At 38.9% G+C, this 19803-nt stretch overlaps 2 protein-coding genes across 2 annotated transcripts in view; both read right to left on the reverse strand.

Annotated features, from left to right (window-relative positions):
• LOC120897703 (protein slit-like) overlaps positions 1-1270 on the reverse strand; it is a gene marked incomplete at its 3' end in the record, with an annotated part of 82663 nt that extends 81393 nt beyond the window's left edge. The window contains exon 1 of the mRNA XM_040302747.1: positions 1026-1270. Within this exon, the coding sequence (XP_040158681.1) occupies positions 1026-1270 (245 nt within the window). The remainder of the gene's footprint in view (positions 1-1025) is intronic.
• Positions 1271-13326: 12056 nt separating this feature from the next.
• LOC120895634 overlaps positions 13327-19803 on the reverse strand; it is a 38038-nt gene continuing 31561 nt past the window's right edge. The window contains exon 2 of the transcript XR_005738365.1: positions 13327-13596. The gene's annotated coding sequence lies outside the window, so the exon portion shown is untranslated. The remainder of the gene's footprint in view (positions 13597-19803) is intronic.

Below are 19803 nucleotides of genomic sequence, written 5' to 3' on the forward strand. Positions count from 1 at the left end.
GAGCGAAATTCAGTCCCATTCTACAATGAGATACACCCCGACGGATGGAACACAGCAACGTCTCTCAACTGCTACACTGCGGCTGATCGAAAGGCTTGAGCGATGAAAAACAGTCTCTCTCGATCGTGCTGCCAGTACTCAAGGACTGACTAGCTTAAAATGCTTTAAAAAGATTCTGTCTGTCAACAACCAGTTGAACCCCGGCGTCTACAGTTGAAAAATAAACCAACTCGTTGCACTACATGTGGGTGGATGCCGCGCTGTGGTATGTTTTACATTTTAATTCGTATTTTATTTATCTCCAATGCACCATGTAACTATTTGGTTCAGGGTTTTGTGGTTTGATTTAAATCGGTAACCCTTGCCACCACTCGTGAATGGCTTGTCCCTTACCGACGCAACTTTTGTCACATTTTTTGCCACAACGAGAGGGATTAAAACACGACTCTTTCATACAGCATTGGGCTGGCTGGTTTATTGGCGGATCTGGGCCATGTAAATAAGATTGTTGTTTCGCAGAGAGTTTACACTTGCACAGAAAAAGCAGCTGCCTGACTTTTATTTTTTTTTTTTCTTTTGAAAGAGGAGAAACACTTTGGAGGTCTTACACATGCAATGATTAAGATATTAAACTCATGCACAATCCTCTTTTACTTTACAGTGTTCGCGTCCACAAGCAATTATATCAATCGAAAAAAAAAAAAAATATCTGTAACATGAGTGAACACGCTGATGAATCGGCTGATGATTCGAAAACAAATACTTATTTTCTAAAACTGGAAGGATTGTAAAGACACACTTCAATGAATGATGTTTGATGCAAAAAAAAATAAATAAATAATCCCGTGAAAGTATCGACGTGTTTGGCATCAATCATAGTTTATTTGTCGAGCTAGTTCTAGATGCAGATTTTCAAAGTATTTGCAACTGTAGTTCCATTTTTTAGCAACGTTGCTGGACATGAAAAATAATGAAAAATAAATATAATGAACAGATTATATGAATGCAGCACTCTCCGTACTTACAGTCTGTCAGTCTCCGATGGGATCTTTCGAGGCACCTGAGTCAATCCTCGATGGGAACAGTTTACCGTCGTGCCTGTGCAGGAACATAGCCGCGAATATCGTGTTTCTGTTCCGAAATAGCCTCCTCCTCCTCCGTACGGTTCTTCTTTCGATGGCACAACGAGCGCCAGTTCAACCGTCACGGTTTGTAATATCAACATTTTAAACTGAGGTCCTGACCAAATCGCACGTTTGGTCATCGTCATGTTGCCCGAAACGCGTCTGCTGCTGCTGTGAATGTCGACACCGAAAGAACCTAAACCTTCGATAGTAACAATGCACGAGAACGAGCACGGAATCTATAATGCCATGCACTTTTTGACGTACCCTTTTCTCTTACGAACTCATACTGGTACACTCCACCTGCAGGGAGTAATTAATAAATGGTGATGATTATTATTTCAATTCGCACATTTTCACACTTCCTGTGAACAATGAAAGGCTTTTGCCATGCCCAATTATTGCATGGGCACATTCCCGCCAAACCGGCTCGTGGCTACGGGGCAAACATTAGCACATATGGTCTAATCCTTTCTGAGCCGATTTTGCCTTCGCAACAAAAGGCTTTTTCGCTTTGGTTTTACTCATACAACCCAATTTCAATAAAATCAGAACTTCTGTGCAATGTGCAGCCATACCACACCGCACATCTGTTCACTTGCACTTATTTGCCGGTCAGTTCACGGCTTGGCACGAGCGAGGTCGATTAGCGTTGCATAACCATTACGCATTCTTTGTAACGATCGGTCAGCAGGGCGTTTTAACTTTACATTTACTAATTGAATTAGGATTATTTGTCAGCTGCAGTTCTCTTATTACCGTGCGAAATCAGGGCATTTAAAAATTAGCAATGAAATTAGAGCTGTTCTTACTGTTGTCATACATTTGGTGTTGTTCGAAGGTTTCACTTCAAACGATGCCCCTTGCGAAATACACTATGTAGATACAGGCATAACCTTTTACAAAATTATTAGAACTTCCATTATTATAAAATTAGAGACATTCTCATCAAATAAATATTGCCACTAGGTATGATTCTTTTTGCACCTAAAACGCAGAGAACGTATTATCTCACATAGTACGAGTGCCAAATGCTACCAATCAAACAATCATTTCTTCACCAACCCACTAAGCAATTTCATAAAATCGGTAACGAATCACCTCTTGCCTTCCACACATTTCACTTCCTGATGAAACCCATGACATGACGATAAGGCAGCTCTGTATCTAAAACACCATCATAATAAATGGAGTTTTTCTTTTCAAGGACAAAAGAAACATTCAAGAAGCACTCTATTGACAGAAAGTCTAGGTTGGGAGGATCTGTTTTGCTAAACGAAATCTTCTGTCTTGGAAATACTGTATGCGTACGTGATAAGAGGGAAAGCTGTTCGTCGAGCAAACTTTACCGCGCTAAATAAGAACTCTCCCTGTTTTCGTGGCACTCACAAGCGCTTCCGTTTTCTCACATCCAATCAGACAACATGTAGTCGGGTCCTATCTTCATTTCGCATCTTGAGAAGAGGCATTGCTTCATCATGCGCTGCGTGCTATTTCGTTATCGAACGACACCATCGCAACGTATCTTGCGTTTGCTATTTGTGTACCGCGCCATGCCGCCATGTCTGGTAAATAATCAAAGGCTGCAAGCAAGCCTGTATGTATGGTACGGGAAAGTTGCCAAATATGTTTAGGCCAACATGTTTTGATGTACCACGAACTCATGCTGTTTTACTTATAATTAGGAAATTCTTGATATGCACAAACATGAGATTTTCAACGGTTATCAAAACAATGGTTTAAAAATAAGCATAATTTTAATAGAAATGCTCCTCAATAGCTTGCAAGAGACGAGACAAAATTATGAAATAACTCAATTAAATCATCAGCCGACTAAATCATTTCAACCCTTTCCTGCATCATACTGGCACCTTGCATTCCCACGTATCTTACTAACTAGATAATCTGTTCTCATGAGTCTATGGCATTCTAAAGTGCAATCCGAAATAAATTCCCGGTGGATGAAATTCATCCTATCTGATGTCCTCTCAACGGGCAAACTATGCCAGCTACCCCGCAGGGACACCCCGAGTGACACGACAAGTGTGATACGTAATTTGAGAACCAGATAAGGCACTACGGACAGTTTGAAATCACGTCGTATCAGTCCAACATATATTCTTTATGTATCCGTAGTTGAGATATATTTCTCTGCAATACAAATGTTTTAATATTGGCGATATTTAACCTTGAACTGTGCTGCACAGTAAAAACGCAAACCTAGCACAAACATGAACGATACAACAAAATCAAATTACCTCTTCCTAGGGTGGAACGTGTCCAAGGGCTCTGCAATAAGCTGTCTGCATTTCGAGCTGCCCTCCAGCGAGCCTTCACCTTCGCATCACAAATCACCGCCCTGGCTCAGTAAGCATTGCGAGGCGAGATTAAACAGCGAACGTGACCAACACCAGTGCCGGAGTGCTTAAACAACAATTTTCTTCACTGTTTATGAAAGCATTACTCCCACCGTGCTTCTACCAGTAGAATGCCGGATCGAAACCTGTGCGTACGATATAGCGTTATGCTACCGGAGGGAAGGTGTGCACTGACGAACCACAAACGTGTATGGCTGGTAACAATCGGCAGATGACTGGGACGGCCGATACCTTACGGCCTTTTCCCTTTCTCATTCCGTAGTAGTTTGCTCGTTCTGAAGCTTCAATCAATGCCACTGCCCTAAGGTTAGAGCACACTGCTAACAGTTTGAGCCACAGTTCTGGCTACTGTTGCAGATTAATTCTTCGATATCCATGATTCCGAGGGATCTCTCAAATAAATTTACCCCTGCATCGCCTAAGGAGAGCCGCAATTCTGTCTGCATCATTTCCCAACCCCAACCTCGACAATCACGACCGGACATTAAATCGGATGCACTCGAATTTGGTACCACTTGAGCCGGTGGCTTGAGAGGGAGCACTAAGCACGGTTAAGAACACGTCTCTTCGAACAAACAGAAGCGTGTTCTTTCTCACCATACCAAGCCATGTGCTACCGAAAGGATCGTATGTTTGCCTAATGATTGAATTGGGATGAAATTTCACTCGAAAAGCCACACGCGATTGCTCACGGGTGCTCATGGTACACTTTTGTGCCCTACCGACCTCAGGAAATTATTTCCATTTCTTACCGCTCTGATGTGCAACATGATGGACGAGCTGGTCGGGATTGCGGTAGATACACAGACGGAAGGGCCAACCGACCGGTAGCTTACCATTTTGGAACGGTAGTAAAAATAGAGAACTCGTGCAACATAAACCAGATAATTGGATTCTCTACAGGGAAGATGCCAAACACAGAGCAGGCACGCATCTGTGGCAGAACAACACCGAGCGGCACGCATTTTTAATCTACGCATCCCTGGATAGAAGGGTGCACACTGAAGTGTTTTCGTGTGCCGCTCTTGGGAAACGTAATGGATTAATTATTAAAATATTGTTTCAAACTCTTACGCACGCTAGCATCCGTAAGCAGAAGACGCGTGATTTCTTCATGTTTGCTTCCAATTTTGTATTTTTGATGAGAACATATTCCTAGCAACACGCTTCTTCCTCTAAAATCATCGTGCGTAGTTCGATAATGGCGTAGCAAACAACTGCTATACAAGGGAAGCTACATTTCACAAACATTCCGACTACAACATTCTACCGTAACGTGAAACATGGGACGACGCACTAATTTTTGGAAGCTTTACTCAACCAACCAACTAAGTGAGCAATCCTTTTCTGGTTGCTTGTTGAGCACCGAGCCCGTATTTTGGCACACTGTGTACATAAACAACGTGCAGCAAATTCATCCAAGCGCTAATTCCTCGGCATTCTACAGAGCAGGGTGTGTTTGCCATTGTTTGGCAGAGTAAATTTACATTAACCTTTTGCACAACTTTTTTAACCATATCAAGGGCTTGTGCAAGCCCTTTTCAAACAGTTTCTGCAGTAAAGAATGAGTGCGCAGTTCACATCATCGTCATGCTCGTCACATGTCAAAGAAAGCAAAACATTGTTTGCCAAAGCATTATGTAAAGAAGAAACGACCACTTTGACGAACTGTCATATAACAACAGCAAATCTGACGTGTGCAACTTGTCTTTGTTTACAGTTTTTGCGTTTTTTTTATATTCCGTTGTGAGTTCCTTTTTTATCGTGTACATGGTGTTGAGTCCTGTCACTGGTCAGGATATGAGGATTATACAAACATAAGAACATAATCACAAGACTACATAGAGCGTTTCAATAGCAAGCAAGGATGTTAAAGAAGTTTGCTTGTTAGGGCAAACTTGTTGTCAATATTCAACGCAGTTATAGGATAGCCAAGTTATCAAAAATTTACTTATTTTATGATTAACGATGCAGGTTAACGATGTATTTGTGATTATTGCACTAATTATGGCATATCTTAACTCATTGGTTTTTTTTATTCAGCCGATTAATCATTATTTTTTATTAGTTTTACTTCATTTTTTACAAAGTATTCCATTTACTATAGCGCTTTGAAAATCTTACTCTCATCTAGATGAATAAAAAAACCCTACCAAAACAACAGAGATATTGAGCGAAAGTAGTGCATTGTTAACTCTTACCTGGAATGCTCAAATAGTTTCTCCGTATTTGGCTTCTGAAGATGCACAACAGAATCACTTGCAATCGTCTTTATTTGACTATTCCTACGAGTGACTCCTCAGTTCAGCTATGTCTTTGTCTACACTGTGCAGTAAGGTATTTAATTTTGAGTTTGAATTAAACTGAAGTGAAATACATCTTGCCATTCAGACATTCAAAGCTAGGATCTCTGCATTTGGAATGCGATTATGAAGATAGACGCAACACTCTGCACTGTCGAGAAAATCTTCAGATGATGAAACATTCATTCTCTTCCAGCTCAGAAAGTCAAGCAATTCCTTCCGTTCTTTTGCTTACCTAGGATTGTTTCTATCCAAAGTGACTGAGAACGCAGAGAACAACCTCCGCCCAGTCGCTCGAAATGGATCCCTCAGCAAATTGTAGAGACAGTCTTAATATCTGACGGATACAAAAACTGTTTCACAATCCAAACTCGCACTGGCAGACAACAGCTTTTTTTTTTCGTGCTAATGTCCCTGTGGCTGGATACAACGCAGCGAGACGAAAGAAAAATAAACGAGCGTTCAAAAAGGTAGTTTGTTTTTGGTAGCAAAAACATGCTTTGCCTTTGGGTCTCAAACCGAAAGCCTGAGTAACCAGCCTAGATTGGAAAAAGCAGCTGCGGGTGGGTTTCGTTTCCGTTTGGATTTTTTTTTTGCCGCAATGTCCCATAAACGCTCCGAGGTCTGTTTCCGTTTTGGATTTTCTGAGCTTGCTGTCGAAGTTCTGTCTTTCCGGATTTACCGTTTATTTTAATCCATTCTTTTGCAGATCTGTTCATACCATCTTCCCGAAATAACAACGACAACTGCCCTTAGGAAATCAACGGCTATAAAAAAAACAGTTGAATTATTAATACAAACGAATTTGTTTTGAATTAATTTACGAGCTTAAACATACGCAGGAGGAATATTCATTTCCGATCGTGGAAAATAATTAAATATCAGCCTCATGGCATACTAATAATTTCGAGTGTATTAAGCTGAGATGCGCAGTAAATAGATGAGTATTTCAAAATTAATATGTGTAATGTCATCATCAGAATATCTATGTCGTTTTTTTTCTCATTCGTATTTTTTTAAGCAATACGGCAAAGCCGTCCCTACTGAATAAAAAAAAAACAAAATTTCATTACATTATCGAGTCAGCAAATCATATTTCGAATACATCCACCATCATCAAAAATCATCCAAAACTAGCATTCATGCGCTCACAAACCAGTCCCAGCATATGTTGAGCTCAGCGATCCTATCGCACCCTTTCTAGTCGGGAATGAAAGGGACAGTATTTCAATTACTACTTATTCTTACTCAAGTTTAGCATAATGCATATGGTTTATATGATTTGCAAAAAACTAAAGGTCTAATGGTATAGAAAACTACCGAAATCGAACCCTTCTCACTTGAGAGCACTCTACACTCTCTCATGTTCTGCCTGAAGTGCGATCTGCTCCGTCAACGTTCTGCCCAGCATACAATATGCCTAAGGGTTGACGCCTTCTGTGCCGATGGTGGTAACTCGATTAAAATTTAACCCCTCGTTAATGGATGGGTCAGCGTGTTTCATACGAAAATCTCACCGGTTTCTCCTTGCCGGTAGCAATGAAAAATTGGTTACCCCTCTCTGTGAGTATTTCACTCCACCACGGAAAGGGTTTGCCGCAGGTCAGATTAACCGAAGCATCATCGTTGGGTTTGGTCGTATGTCGTTTCAAATTAAAGTTGAGAACGTAGAAAAAACGCGTCATTCATTAATCTGTTTAAAGACGTACCCTCTGAATGATTTCTATATTCTCGCTCATACCCTAGGCAGTACAAACTTTGAAGGTTTCGTGTCGGATTATCCATTTCAGGGTGGACAGTTGACGTGCATTTAGAAGGGATTTTATTTCATTATGCACGACCCGACTCGTTTCATAGTTTTGTTGAAAATTGAACAAAGAATTCAAATTAATTTTACGTTAATGTGGGTGTCATGTTTCATGAATGATGTTTCAAAATATTTCACCATTCACTTTAGCGATTTGAAAAACAATAATCATTCACAAACACATTGTTGATCTTTGTCACACTTTCATTACGAAAAGTATTTGTCCCACCTGCACAAATGAAATTTCGCACTTACAAGCGGATAAGTATTTTTAAATATTATCGCCCCTCTATCAATCCAAAAATTTGAAAAATTTCATTTAAATGAAAATAAGCACAAATTTAAAGTTTTCCTGCTAAAGAACGCTGAAGGTCATTAGCAACATTCTTGCCGTTTGAATCAACATCAAATTGTTATATGACCTCTCACTTGCTGCGCCAAAGCAAGCGAAAGAATTCAACCGTTCAAGAGGTCATAAATTCTGTGCTAAATATATTGCTTTATCTTGCTCTCCTTCATATACATTCGCTAGTAGGCCAGATCTCCTCGATCATCCTCAAAAATTTGCCTAACGATACAGCGTTCCTACGCAACATACACACACATCTGCTACCATGGCTACCGGCCACAATTCACAGACACTCATCGGTATGGTGCAGTTGGTGCAACATATTCTCAACACACGGCCAAAAGCAGTGCTGCAACAAAATAACCAACACACAATTCTACCGGCGACAGCTTACCAAATTGGCTAGTGTAGGTAGGCTTTTAAACGATTCTATGCTTCTGCTAGCCTATTTCATACTTTTACGCCTCTGGATGCTCTACCCTTCGTAGCTGCTGCTGATGCTATTTATGTGATTTATGCAGTGAGCGTTATTATTTATTTCGGTTTTATCTTTATTGCAGAAAACACAGCTCATAAAACAAACTCGACCACAACCACGTTTTTCAACCGACTCAACTGGTTTGAGGAGAGTGTGCTTATTTATAGATAGAGAATGGGTAGGTTCAAATTGGCCACTTCCTTTGGTTGCTGTTTTGCCGTTTTTCTACTCCGATTCGCTCTGTTTGTGGTTTCTTCTCATCTTCAATCTCAAATGTTCGTCACGTTTTGTCCTCGAGTGTTTGTACAGCATGATGCAGCTGCTGAAATGATAGCTAGGCTTTTATAAATCCCTTTTGAACCTGATAGTTTTAGTATCAGTACCAACAAGAGTATTAAAATTTAGTCTTACATTTTCAAACGCACTCAGATGGCGCGATTGTCGCCAACAATTTATCGATAGAACCGATTAAAATTGTTCTGCACAATTCGTAGGTGCTTGCATTTAACGTCAAACAAATAACTTTAACGTTAAAAATCTCATAAAAACTGTCATCAACACAGATGAATACATCACAAAAGTCAATATGTTCAATATCATAAGATTGATTGAACATTCGTTTAGAATTGACTTTGTGAATCAAAATAAAACGAACAACAGCTATTATATGAATCCAAACGGGGGAAAATTGTTACAATCTTTGCAAACTCAATCAATCCAAAAATGAGAAGCTTCTGCGAAAACTTTAGGGCAATCAAGCGTAGCTAAAAAGTTCTACTCCAATCTCAAGTTTCGATTGATTTCGAAAGAGCGCAAAAGACACATCCGCCAACGAAAATGATTGCAGACATAAAAAATCATCATTCCAATGAACTCTACTGCCAACGAGATAAAGTTACGAGGGTTGTAAAATATTTCATTTCCTACTTTTTTCGTAAAGTTGTAAATGCTTGGATAATCGATGGCCGACTTCGGTGATTCACAGTGCCAAAACATATTCGTTCATCGATCTGCGAACCAAACAGGTTTTGTACCTTTCTTTGTTGATTTTTTATGAGAATTTTGGCATATACGGGAACTTTGAACACAAACCGAAATTGTTTTGCGCTCAAATTCGGACAATAATGTATATTTTATTTGAATCCTACGAATATTACAGTCCGCGTAAAATTAAACAATAATACCAAGGTAGGAAAGCCAACAGTAAGTAAACATGAAGAATGGCTTCAGTATTTTCTTCTGCACCTTTACTGTTTTTAATCTGCAAAGATATTATTTATTGTCAACAACTCTTATCCCAAACCTCTTCCTATAAATTTAATATAGACATTCCTTTCTCTGGATTTCTGAATTCACGCTGAGTTTGTTTGTTACTCTGAATTATTTATTTTGTGCATTCAACCAGAAACTATCAAACCTTAATACAAAAAAGAATTGTAAGATTTCTTAAATTGAACTAATCTGCGAAAGCAATCCAATGGTAAGGTAAACATTTTTTTATACAAAGCTTCACAATGAATCACAATTACCTTTTCTGACCGTAATAATTTGGCATTTCTTTGAACGTAAAACTGCCACAAGGCAGGAAAACAACCCCCATTGAATAAAAGGCATTGATGGGTGGTTTAAATGAAAGTGCCTGAGAGCAGAAGCATGCTCGAAATATAATTTGTTCTTTCGGCTATTCGCTTCACCGTGAACAAGAACTGGCTTCCTGCTACCAAAGGGGTTCCTCCTACGTACAACTTAATTTCCCACTCTAATTGTACGAAACGACATCGAATGCTATACAATTTTTTTTTTAATTTAGCTCCACCAAATCATGTTTCCAGTCAATACCAGAACCGGGTTAAAGCGAAAACCACACAAAACCCTTTAAGATCTTACCAGAGGCAATGTTCTGGATGTGAGAGTTTGCTAAAAGCAGAAATTATTCATGCCAGAGCCACACAACAATGTGTAAGTTTTTCTTTTCAAACTTTCTACAATGAGTTTTCTGCATCTCTCATTATGAGCACAATTTTACCACCAAATAGTAATACAGTTGAGCTCCTTACGGGACGTGGAAAATTGCTGGTATGGGTACCAATTTTATGATGATTATGCTATAACACTCTTTTCGCCCTTTCACCTACACCGAATTCATAAAACCCTTGTTATTGCTACAATGCAGACACGAGTTCTGAAACATAGCCTTAAGACATCCGCCGTTCCTGTGCTCAAATAATCAAAGTCTTTCTAGAACCCAGCACCGCTTCCATACCACGGGGAAACACAAAATAACACAATGGTACCATGGGGCTACCGTGTTTACTTTCTCCAAACTACCTTCTGCAGAACAATTCCACCAGTTCCTTCAAAGATGCAAGAAAACCGCAAAGAAAGAACATGCTTTCTTCCGTACAATCGATTGGAACGTTTCTTGCAGCAGTAAAGACTGAACACAATGAAGAGGAAGCTCGAAGTACAACCCCCACACGCGCCATGCCACTTATCGCCATCCAACTATCACCCCTGTCCTCAACAACGTTATCGGTGATGCTGTTGGCGCCGATGTCGCCGTAGGGGCGTCGTCTAGAAACGAATTTTAATTTCCTCTTTCACCAAAACACATTTCCCTTCTGAAACACCTTTGCGCGTGGAACCGCGTCTGTCGTGATTTGATGGTTTCTCTCTCTCTCTCCATGCTTCCACCATCATCACAAAGGCACCATACCTAGCCATCTGAAAAAAGTACGAGAAACTGTTTCAATTGCAGTATTTGTCACCGGTCGTTTTCTACGCGAAAATACAGCCAAACTCCTATACTGTACGCTTCAACGGAACACCGGATATGCTCTTGGCTTTTGTTTTCTCACCCACCACTCCTAGGAAAAAAGTAAAATACCGTTACCGAAATAAAATTGGCGTATCTTCTTGGTGTAACCTTTTGTTTTCACCTTTCAAGCAAGCATTACAAAGTCATTATGCTAGGTGCCTTTACCGAATAAAACCACAAACACGTTTTCATTTTGCTTGTCTCAATTTCACACGACAAAACAAATTTGGCAATAGCTTTAAAGAAGCACGACACAGCAACAAGACCTAAAACAGGGAAGAAATTAGTTATGTCTTTCCAAGCAAATTGAAATGACATCGGAATCTCCCTTCACAAACATTTTATGAAGGGTGACAATCTTTTTCATTTTGATTCAAATTTCGACAGACATGAAATAGATATTTGTAAAGCGTTGTCAGTCGGTCTCGTAGTACAGTCGTCAACTCGTACGACTTAACAACATGCCCGTCATGGGTTCAATCCCCAAATAGACCGCGCCGCCATACGTAGGACTGACTATCCTACTATGGGGGGGAATCAATTAGTCACTGAAAGCCAAAGCCCACAAGTGGGTACAGGCAGGCCTTGACCGACATCGGTTGTTGAGCCAAAGAAGAAGAAGAAGAAAGCGTTGTCAAAAAGCGCTTCACCATTGTCCATGCCGAGTAAGAGCTTTGTTTTCATTTGAAGACACGCCAATTACCTGTACATTGCAAACATTCAACGCAAAACGAACGACAGAACCATATTCAGCAGTTCTACCAATTTCAAATTCTTTTCCACATTGCGTTTAATTCAAATGTAAACTCTGCGAAGATCAACAATGTTTTTCAAGCTGCTACATTTTTTTGAGTTTAAAAAGCATGAAACATGAATTTTCATCCATTTATTTTCTTTCGGTTCCAGCCAGATGGTTTTATTAGACCAAAAGACAACGACCAAACGACAACGGACTTTCTGGTCATGAACGATTGCAAATAAAGCTTCATTTTGCAAATGGATTCTGTACGCTGCAATCCCTGACCAACAGCATGGTTGTAATTATTCTAATGGATTTTTTGCGACCTGTGGCAAGCGACATTCCTCCGTTGTATTCATACCACAAAAATGACCAAAATACTCACCCAGAACCTCCAGCATCAATTTACCGCAGTCTCTGGAATCTATACAAAAAAGGAAGAAACATTTTTGCATACTTTCCCGTGCAATCTGTTGTCAATGTACGACATTTTCTAGCCTACAAAGAACACATTCATCACATCAATCCTCAATTACGACAACAGAAATGTCCGCAACGATTCCCTATGACCAATTTTAATCTTAGAAATGTGTCGTCTTTCCATTTTGGTTGCAAATGTCCATTGCTCAAACAAAACGATAAACATAACCGGAAGCATTTAGCTCCGCCAACAAAAAAGATGGAATTAGATCCAGCAACTAACAATTGGAAATGAAAACAGGATTTATTTTTAAACCATGACTTCTAAGCTCCTCAGAACAAAGAGGGCATCATTTTCTGCCAGTACTCCGGCCTTTCAGCGCGACTGCCAGCTTAGGATCGATAATGGGATGTCAAGGATTATGGGAAACGTATCCGTGTTCCGTATCCGGCAAATGTGCAAGCACGGATTATATGTTGCTCATTGCAACAAGCACATGTTAGGATTTTTTTGAAAATGTGATGTTCTAGATCGGTTTTGTTCGTGGCTCTTATCAAATGACGATCGGTATGTGAATAGCTAAATTATAAGAAAAATCTTCTTGGATTTGAATTGTTTTAAATTAGAAAACAGTTATAATACACAAATCTATTAACCACAAATGTATCGTACAAAAGACATAAAAACCTTAAAAATATAATGTTTTCGCAAAAATTTCGGATATTTCAAATCAATCAAATATCAGGTTTCAATGTTCAATGTTTAACTGGAACTATTCAAGATCAATTAAATGAACTGAAGAATACATGTAACACCTTGTTTGATGTGGATGTCTAATTAATGCAATTTATTTCATTTATTAAAAATTGAACACTAACTTGCATTGAAAATTTCAACCATTTTGCTGGAAGTTGTTGTGTAAGATGTTATGAAATCACACATTTTTAGGCTGCCATGAATTTTAACACAAATATGTCTGCTACGCCGAAGAGGCCGAACGACTTTTGGTTCCCAATGAAATGCCTTTTTATACGGAATGGCATAGTGATGGTGCATCCGTTTCCGTCGTAATACTGCCGCAAGTCGTAGCTAATTTATAAGCATAAATTGATCCGCATCAAATCCAATTTAAACCAGACTCATTTGTTATCCTCGTTTGGGGTGGAACTTCTCGGTAAACTGGAAGAGGAAAAAGAATTGTCCGTAAGAGTAACGCATAGACTTCGTATGTTTCATCAACTCTATATTTACATCCCGGGCTTAGTAACTACTGACTGAAAATTGTTCGTTCTTTCTCTTTCAACATGATGGAAACATGATATTCATTCATAACAACGTCTCGGTGACGCAAGTTCTTAGAACGGTTGGTCCGAGCAGATCGGCGTTACTCTACCAAACAAGTGAAAGAAGAAATGTTGCATGTGGCTATAATGTAATGACTCGAGGCTATTGCCCGAGATGATTGCAAAATCTCGTCGTACCGACATGCTTCCTGCGGTACAGGAAGGTAAGGCTACAACACTGCTCGGCACGTACCTTGAGGACAAGAATTGATTGGATTAATTCTAATCTAATTCAATATGTAAAACATCTTCGGATGGTTGCCTTAAAACGTGCAAAGTCTTTCGTCTTGATGGTCCTTCTAGCGGATATGCTAAGCCATGTTTGCCTTTATCTGCAGAAAATAGCCAAACGTGTGGTGACATACTGCTGTTGGGACTTGTTTTGAGTCAATGTTTGAATTTACCGGAAGCCTTTTTTAGATGCAGAGATGGTGGGAGTTTATTTTAATGCGAACCTTCTCCAAGTACGATGTTTAGTGAACAGCAATGTGTTTGAGTCATGGTGAATCCTAACTGTGAGGCTAAACATTCTTGCACATTGAACAACAACATCAGCATACTAATACAACATGCAACTGATGACAGTTTGATCGGTTCGCGATGCGAAGATTCGAAGAACCAAAATGGACTGCTTCAGGTCAATTAGAGAAACAGCGGCTACTTTGAGTGGCTTGTCAAACATGTGCTTCGTGAAACAAAAGGTTCGATTATTGAGTTAATGAATTGTAAATAAAGCTCACGACACACCATTGACTTCATTAGCTTCATCATGAAAGGGATTAGAAACGTTCAAAGTTTAATTGGGTTTGATTATGGTGCCGAAACTTTTCGGACATTTTCACGGATCAATTTGTATGGAGATGATAAAGTTGTTTATTAATTTAGTGGACCAGTTTGGAATTACTACATACAGTACTCAAAAGGGTTCGAAAAGGGATATGATGTTTGGGTGCTGAGCGACAGTATGTTAATGTAGCTAGATTGTCCTTTTCTAGTTGACTGATTAATTTATCACCAAAATAACCATGAACAGCTACGACTAGGCTGTGGCTCAGTTGATTTAACTGTTAAAACTGTAAATTAAATGTATTGTCACACTATGTATTTTAGTTTCAAATATCCATAACATTATTAAGTTTGAAGCGCAAGCATTAAATAGGTCAAATGCTCGTAAAAGTCAAGAATGAGACTTTTGCACGACAAACGAATTAAATTCATGAGGACTTCGAAAGACCGCAAGGTTGTGGCAAATAAGTACGAGAAGGTTGTAAAAAGGCAACCACAGAATAAGCCTGAGTATGAGGCGAAATACATAATTCAAAGTTATAAACACCAAAGGTATAAACACGTTTTAGAAAGCCTGTAAAGCATGCAAACTACATCTTGAAAAAAATAAAAATATGTGCTTATGGTTTGCACAAACATACGATTAAATAAATAAGTGAGATCAAGTCAGTCACGATCTGCGAGTGTCACCCATTGCTGTACATTGTAACTGGAGTAAAATATTTCCACTGAATACCGAAACTGTTTACAAAACACCAGCCAACTCTTACCTTCATTTGTTGATTCTTAGAAAGCAACCAACCATACTCCTATTACAATATGTACTTATACAAAAGACATAAACAAGATGATCATGCCTTCAGAAGCCAGAATTGTTAGAATTATGATGTTTGTTTGCGGCATTCCGCAATGTGGAGAGTATCATGAACATACATTCAAATTGTGTTATATACGACCACCCAAAATAAACCATATCTAATAACTGTATACATGATTATCTACGATGGATCAGATTAAACACACAATGAATATAGTCCCGGTTCTGTTCTGACCACACAATCGAGACCAGCGCTTCTTTACTTCAAGATAAATCTCAATTTCATTCTCACACTCATCATATGCCACGCCGCTTAGTTATGTGACCTTACGCTGCGTACGTTGCGTGATTGACAGCCGCATTCTTTAATGGGAAGTGATTAATCAAATATTCAATTACTCTGACAGTTTGATCTTGGGAGCTATATGCCAAAGGCGTGTTCATCATATGATAAAATGTGCCGTAGCTTTCTTTCATTCCAAACAAGTGGAACCAGTATCGAATCGATGAACGGGAGTTCAGGGAGTAAGGTGTCAAGATTGATCAGAGAATGAATGCACACAGGAATGGTAAACATTCTTCTTTCAGAAATGTTTTTTCTCTGAATAATATGCTCCAAAAAGCACAGTAACTTGAGACATGTTCTTAATAATATAATATCAATTATATGAAATAGGATCACAATAGATCATCTGTAATGTAAATACAAATCAAACCGATCAAATAACATAAACTGGAAAACTATTGATATTATTTTTATTTGAACAACATGAATGTACATTTCTTGCCACGACAGAAACACACAGCTTTCTGGTTACTTGGTGGTTTAACTGATTCCGATCAAACTGAAAAGATATAAATGGAAGCAAAAATAACTACGTAAATATGCAGAGGCACAATCTAACAGTTAGACGAAAATAAAATTGACTTTTCCAGTCCTTCATAAACATTTGCAAACGAAACCCCCACGCTGGAAACTGTAATTTACTGTTAAATTTAAAAACTAAAGAAATCGACAACTGCTCACAACTGTCCAAGATATGCAATTTTCTACGGGTGGTACATGAAGCTTTGTTACAGAGCCTTATTTCCTAATCTTATTTTCATGCATCTTTCCAACTTCAAACAGACTCCAATCAAATCAGCACTTCCAGGCCTCAGGAGCAACAAACACGAGTGTTTCTCACAGGCTTGTGTGACAAACGAAAGTACACAGTAATCTACTACAGCTACCACCATGTTCCAAAGAACGGAAAAGCCTGAAATGCCTGTCATCAGATCCTCCTCATTGCGTTTCCTTACCCGCCACCGTCTTTGTGTGGATTTGATAAGTAAGTTCAATGTCGACCAAATTAGACTCTGTGTGTATCGGCGGCATGGTTTGTTAAGCATTGATTCAAATGCTTCTTTAGAGCTTCTTTTCTTTCAGCTGCTTTTTTTCGGTAGACATAAGAGACAGCCTCCCATGCAGAGTTTAAAGCTTAAATCATATAGAAGTCCAGACTATGTTATGGACATATTTCAAAACTATCTACAACTTTTACATTTTCGCTTCGTTGAAACAGGACACAAACATAATAAAACTCTTTTCATTGAAATTGATACGTTTTCGTGAGCACTAAAGTTTCATGCAGCATTCCTGTATCGAATCATAAAATTTGAGTGTTTTTAGTGACCAACCAAATGCTACATTTTTGTGTCTGCCTGTTCATTTTGCTCTTTTAGACTATACATTCAGTTAGTTTTCTTTTGGAGAAGATACATTGTCAACACTCATTACAATTTGCTGCTGATGCATATTTACCATGATCGTAACTCATTCCACATCTAAACTACCTCCGACTTCTAACTCCAAACCGCTTCATAATCTAATCACCCTCCTAAGTTTCCACTGCCAACAACGAACATAAAATATCCAGTATAATATCACCCAATGATGCCATCTCACAGCATTCTTCTGGTCCTGTCTTTGCTTATCTGTCTTGACCCAGCTCTGCAACACAAGCGGCCAACCAAAGACAGAACGTAGCCATTTCTTCGGATTATACAGCATACCCGTTCTAGTCACTCTCACAAGACACCAAAGTGCCGAGTTGGGTTGATTTGAATATCTTAATAAACCGAAATAGAAGAAATGTCTGTCATTCTGCTTCAGCCCTAGAACTATCCAAGAGAGTAGAATGTACCATCACACAGATTTTGCAAACTACTTCTTGCCAAGCCCAAAAAGAATTTTGGATGGAAAACACGAAACATGTATCAAACGTACTTGCCTTTGCACGGTGTGGCTTTCTGATTCCTATGTTAGCCTGTTTTACGATCAGGCAAAAGAAGTAAAATGGAAATTACAAATTCACTGCTCGAAACCTGCAGTCTGCATGCTCTCTCATCATCGCACGCATATTTTGACTCTCACAATCTTAGTTTCAACGTCCATGGGACAACTGAGATCGAGATTTATCATTCCTTGATGTTTTGTCAAAATAAGAAGCATGAATGGGGGACTTTTCCACACAATTTGAATAAATTTGTATCTCTGGCCGAGAATACCGCTTAGATTTAAAGCCTGCATCAACACATCGCTTCCTGCCTTCTGTTTTGTAGGATCTATGTGCATGCTCTTTCAACACTCACCAAGAAAATGTACTACAAGAAACTCCAATCATAGATTCACTTTGTTGTTTCGTTGATAAGAAAGCAGTAGCAAATGTTACTTTTACAGAAGAGAATACCCATCGTCGTTGATTTACCTGAAGGGAGATAAACATTAAGTCTTCAGCTGCTTGAACACGAGGGAGTTCCAAATGGTAGATAACGAAAACACGTGGCTGTTTGTCTATGAAACTGTTTTGTAGCGTCAAGATACATTTATACCAATCTCTGACAAATCAGGTTAATAGTGAATATCTTGGGACACCCGGCAGTGAGAAACTGTACGCTGGGACGTCGCGATCCGTAAATATTCATTTTAGCTTGAGAAACGTGCAAACGCTGCAAATGGTATCTGAAATGTATCCGAATTGCAAAGTATTCGCACAACGACATCACTGATAAGATTGGCTACAATTTTGTGAGCCCATAAAATCTCCACGCAATGGAATCCGGTACCACCGGATGCAAAAAGTAATGGTCGGTATCTTGTAGTATTTTGATGTAATTTTTAACATCAAATGAACGATTTTCATTTCAAAAGAAGCAGTAAAAGACGAAATTTTCCTATGTTTTTGTAATTCATGTTCAGAGATCATGCAGCATTAATCGTTATCTCCCTGTGTATCCAAAAATAACAGTTATGTATAAACAACGAAGTAAAGCTGCTTCAGATAAATAGATTGCAAATATTAAACGGCACATCTATCCTCAAAATGCTATCGATTATTACACAGCTGTACTTATTTAATATTTTCCTTTAATTGACAAGCTATGAAACTATAATAAAAGCCGTAAAAAACATTTTTATTGCGAAAGTTTTACAGCGTTATTTGTTAAGTTGAAGCAAAAACGATCCGTGAATAAATACGAAAAACTTTGCATACGCATCTCTATCACTTACCTATGCTGATGCCTTATGGAATTTTCTCATGTCTTTTTCTATGCGTCCCTCATTCTCCTGAGTAATTTGAACAACAACAAAAACCCAAGGAAGCTACACAAAAGCTGGCAATCACCGCAATCTGTCAACCGTACAACGGTCATGCTCATAAAAGAATGGAATGTTTGCAAAGTTCATTTGAAGTTTATTTTGCTCTCCTGTCCTAGGAGGTGATCCTACATTTTTGGTGTGCAAAGAATGCTATGCCGGGATAGAGGAAGGAGCAGGTAACTCCCTTGGAAAAAGGTACGCTGCTTCGGCCTGAAATCGGTTCACATGCTATATGGAATGTTTTTCTTAACTTCGATCCTTCCGGTTCAGTCTGAATCCAACTATGCCTTACTAAAGCTGCTCTAAATGGCGTATCATCGTTTCGCATTCAAGTGGTCAAATTCAACACAAAAACCTTAAATTTAAACTAAAATGGAAAAGATTTGTCTAGCTTTGGCTGCAAAGCAGTCTTCTGGATTAAAGATACAAAGTGTTTTTTTGCACGCTTTTGCTAGCCATGAACCATGTCTCACATACGTTTCAAGCTGCCGATGTCTTTGAAACAAATCGTAGGATATGCAACCCATCAAAGTTTATTATTTATTTACAAAAGGGTCGATTCAGATCAGATACGATTCTCCTTTACCTTCCGCACTTGCTAGCTGACTCTCATTCTTAGCTTATTTGGCTTGAGGTAGGTGAATCGAAAAGCGATTGAGTCATGAGACATTCGGCTTGAACAAAACACACTTTTCTCTAAAATCATCATCATAAGCGCATTCTTTCAAAACGCCATCATATATTTTCATTCTACATAAAAGCATTACACCCCATAATTCCAGCATACTAACATTTCA

The sequence above is a fragment of the Anopheles arabiensis genome, chromosome 2, assembly GCF_016920715.1.
Source record: "Anopheles arabiensis isolate DONGOLA chromosome 2, AaraD3, whole genome shotgun sequence".
In the NCBI taxonomy this organism is placed as follows: domain Eukaryota; kingdom Metazoa; phylum Arthropoda; class Insecta; order Diptera; family Culicidae; genus Anopheles; species Anopheles arabiensis.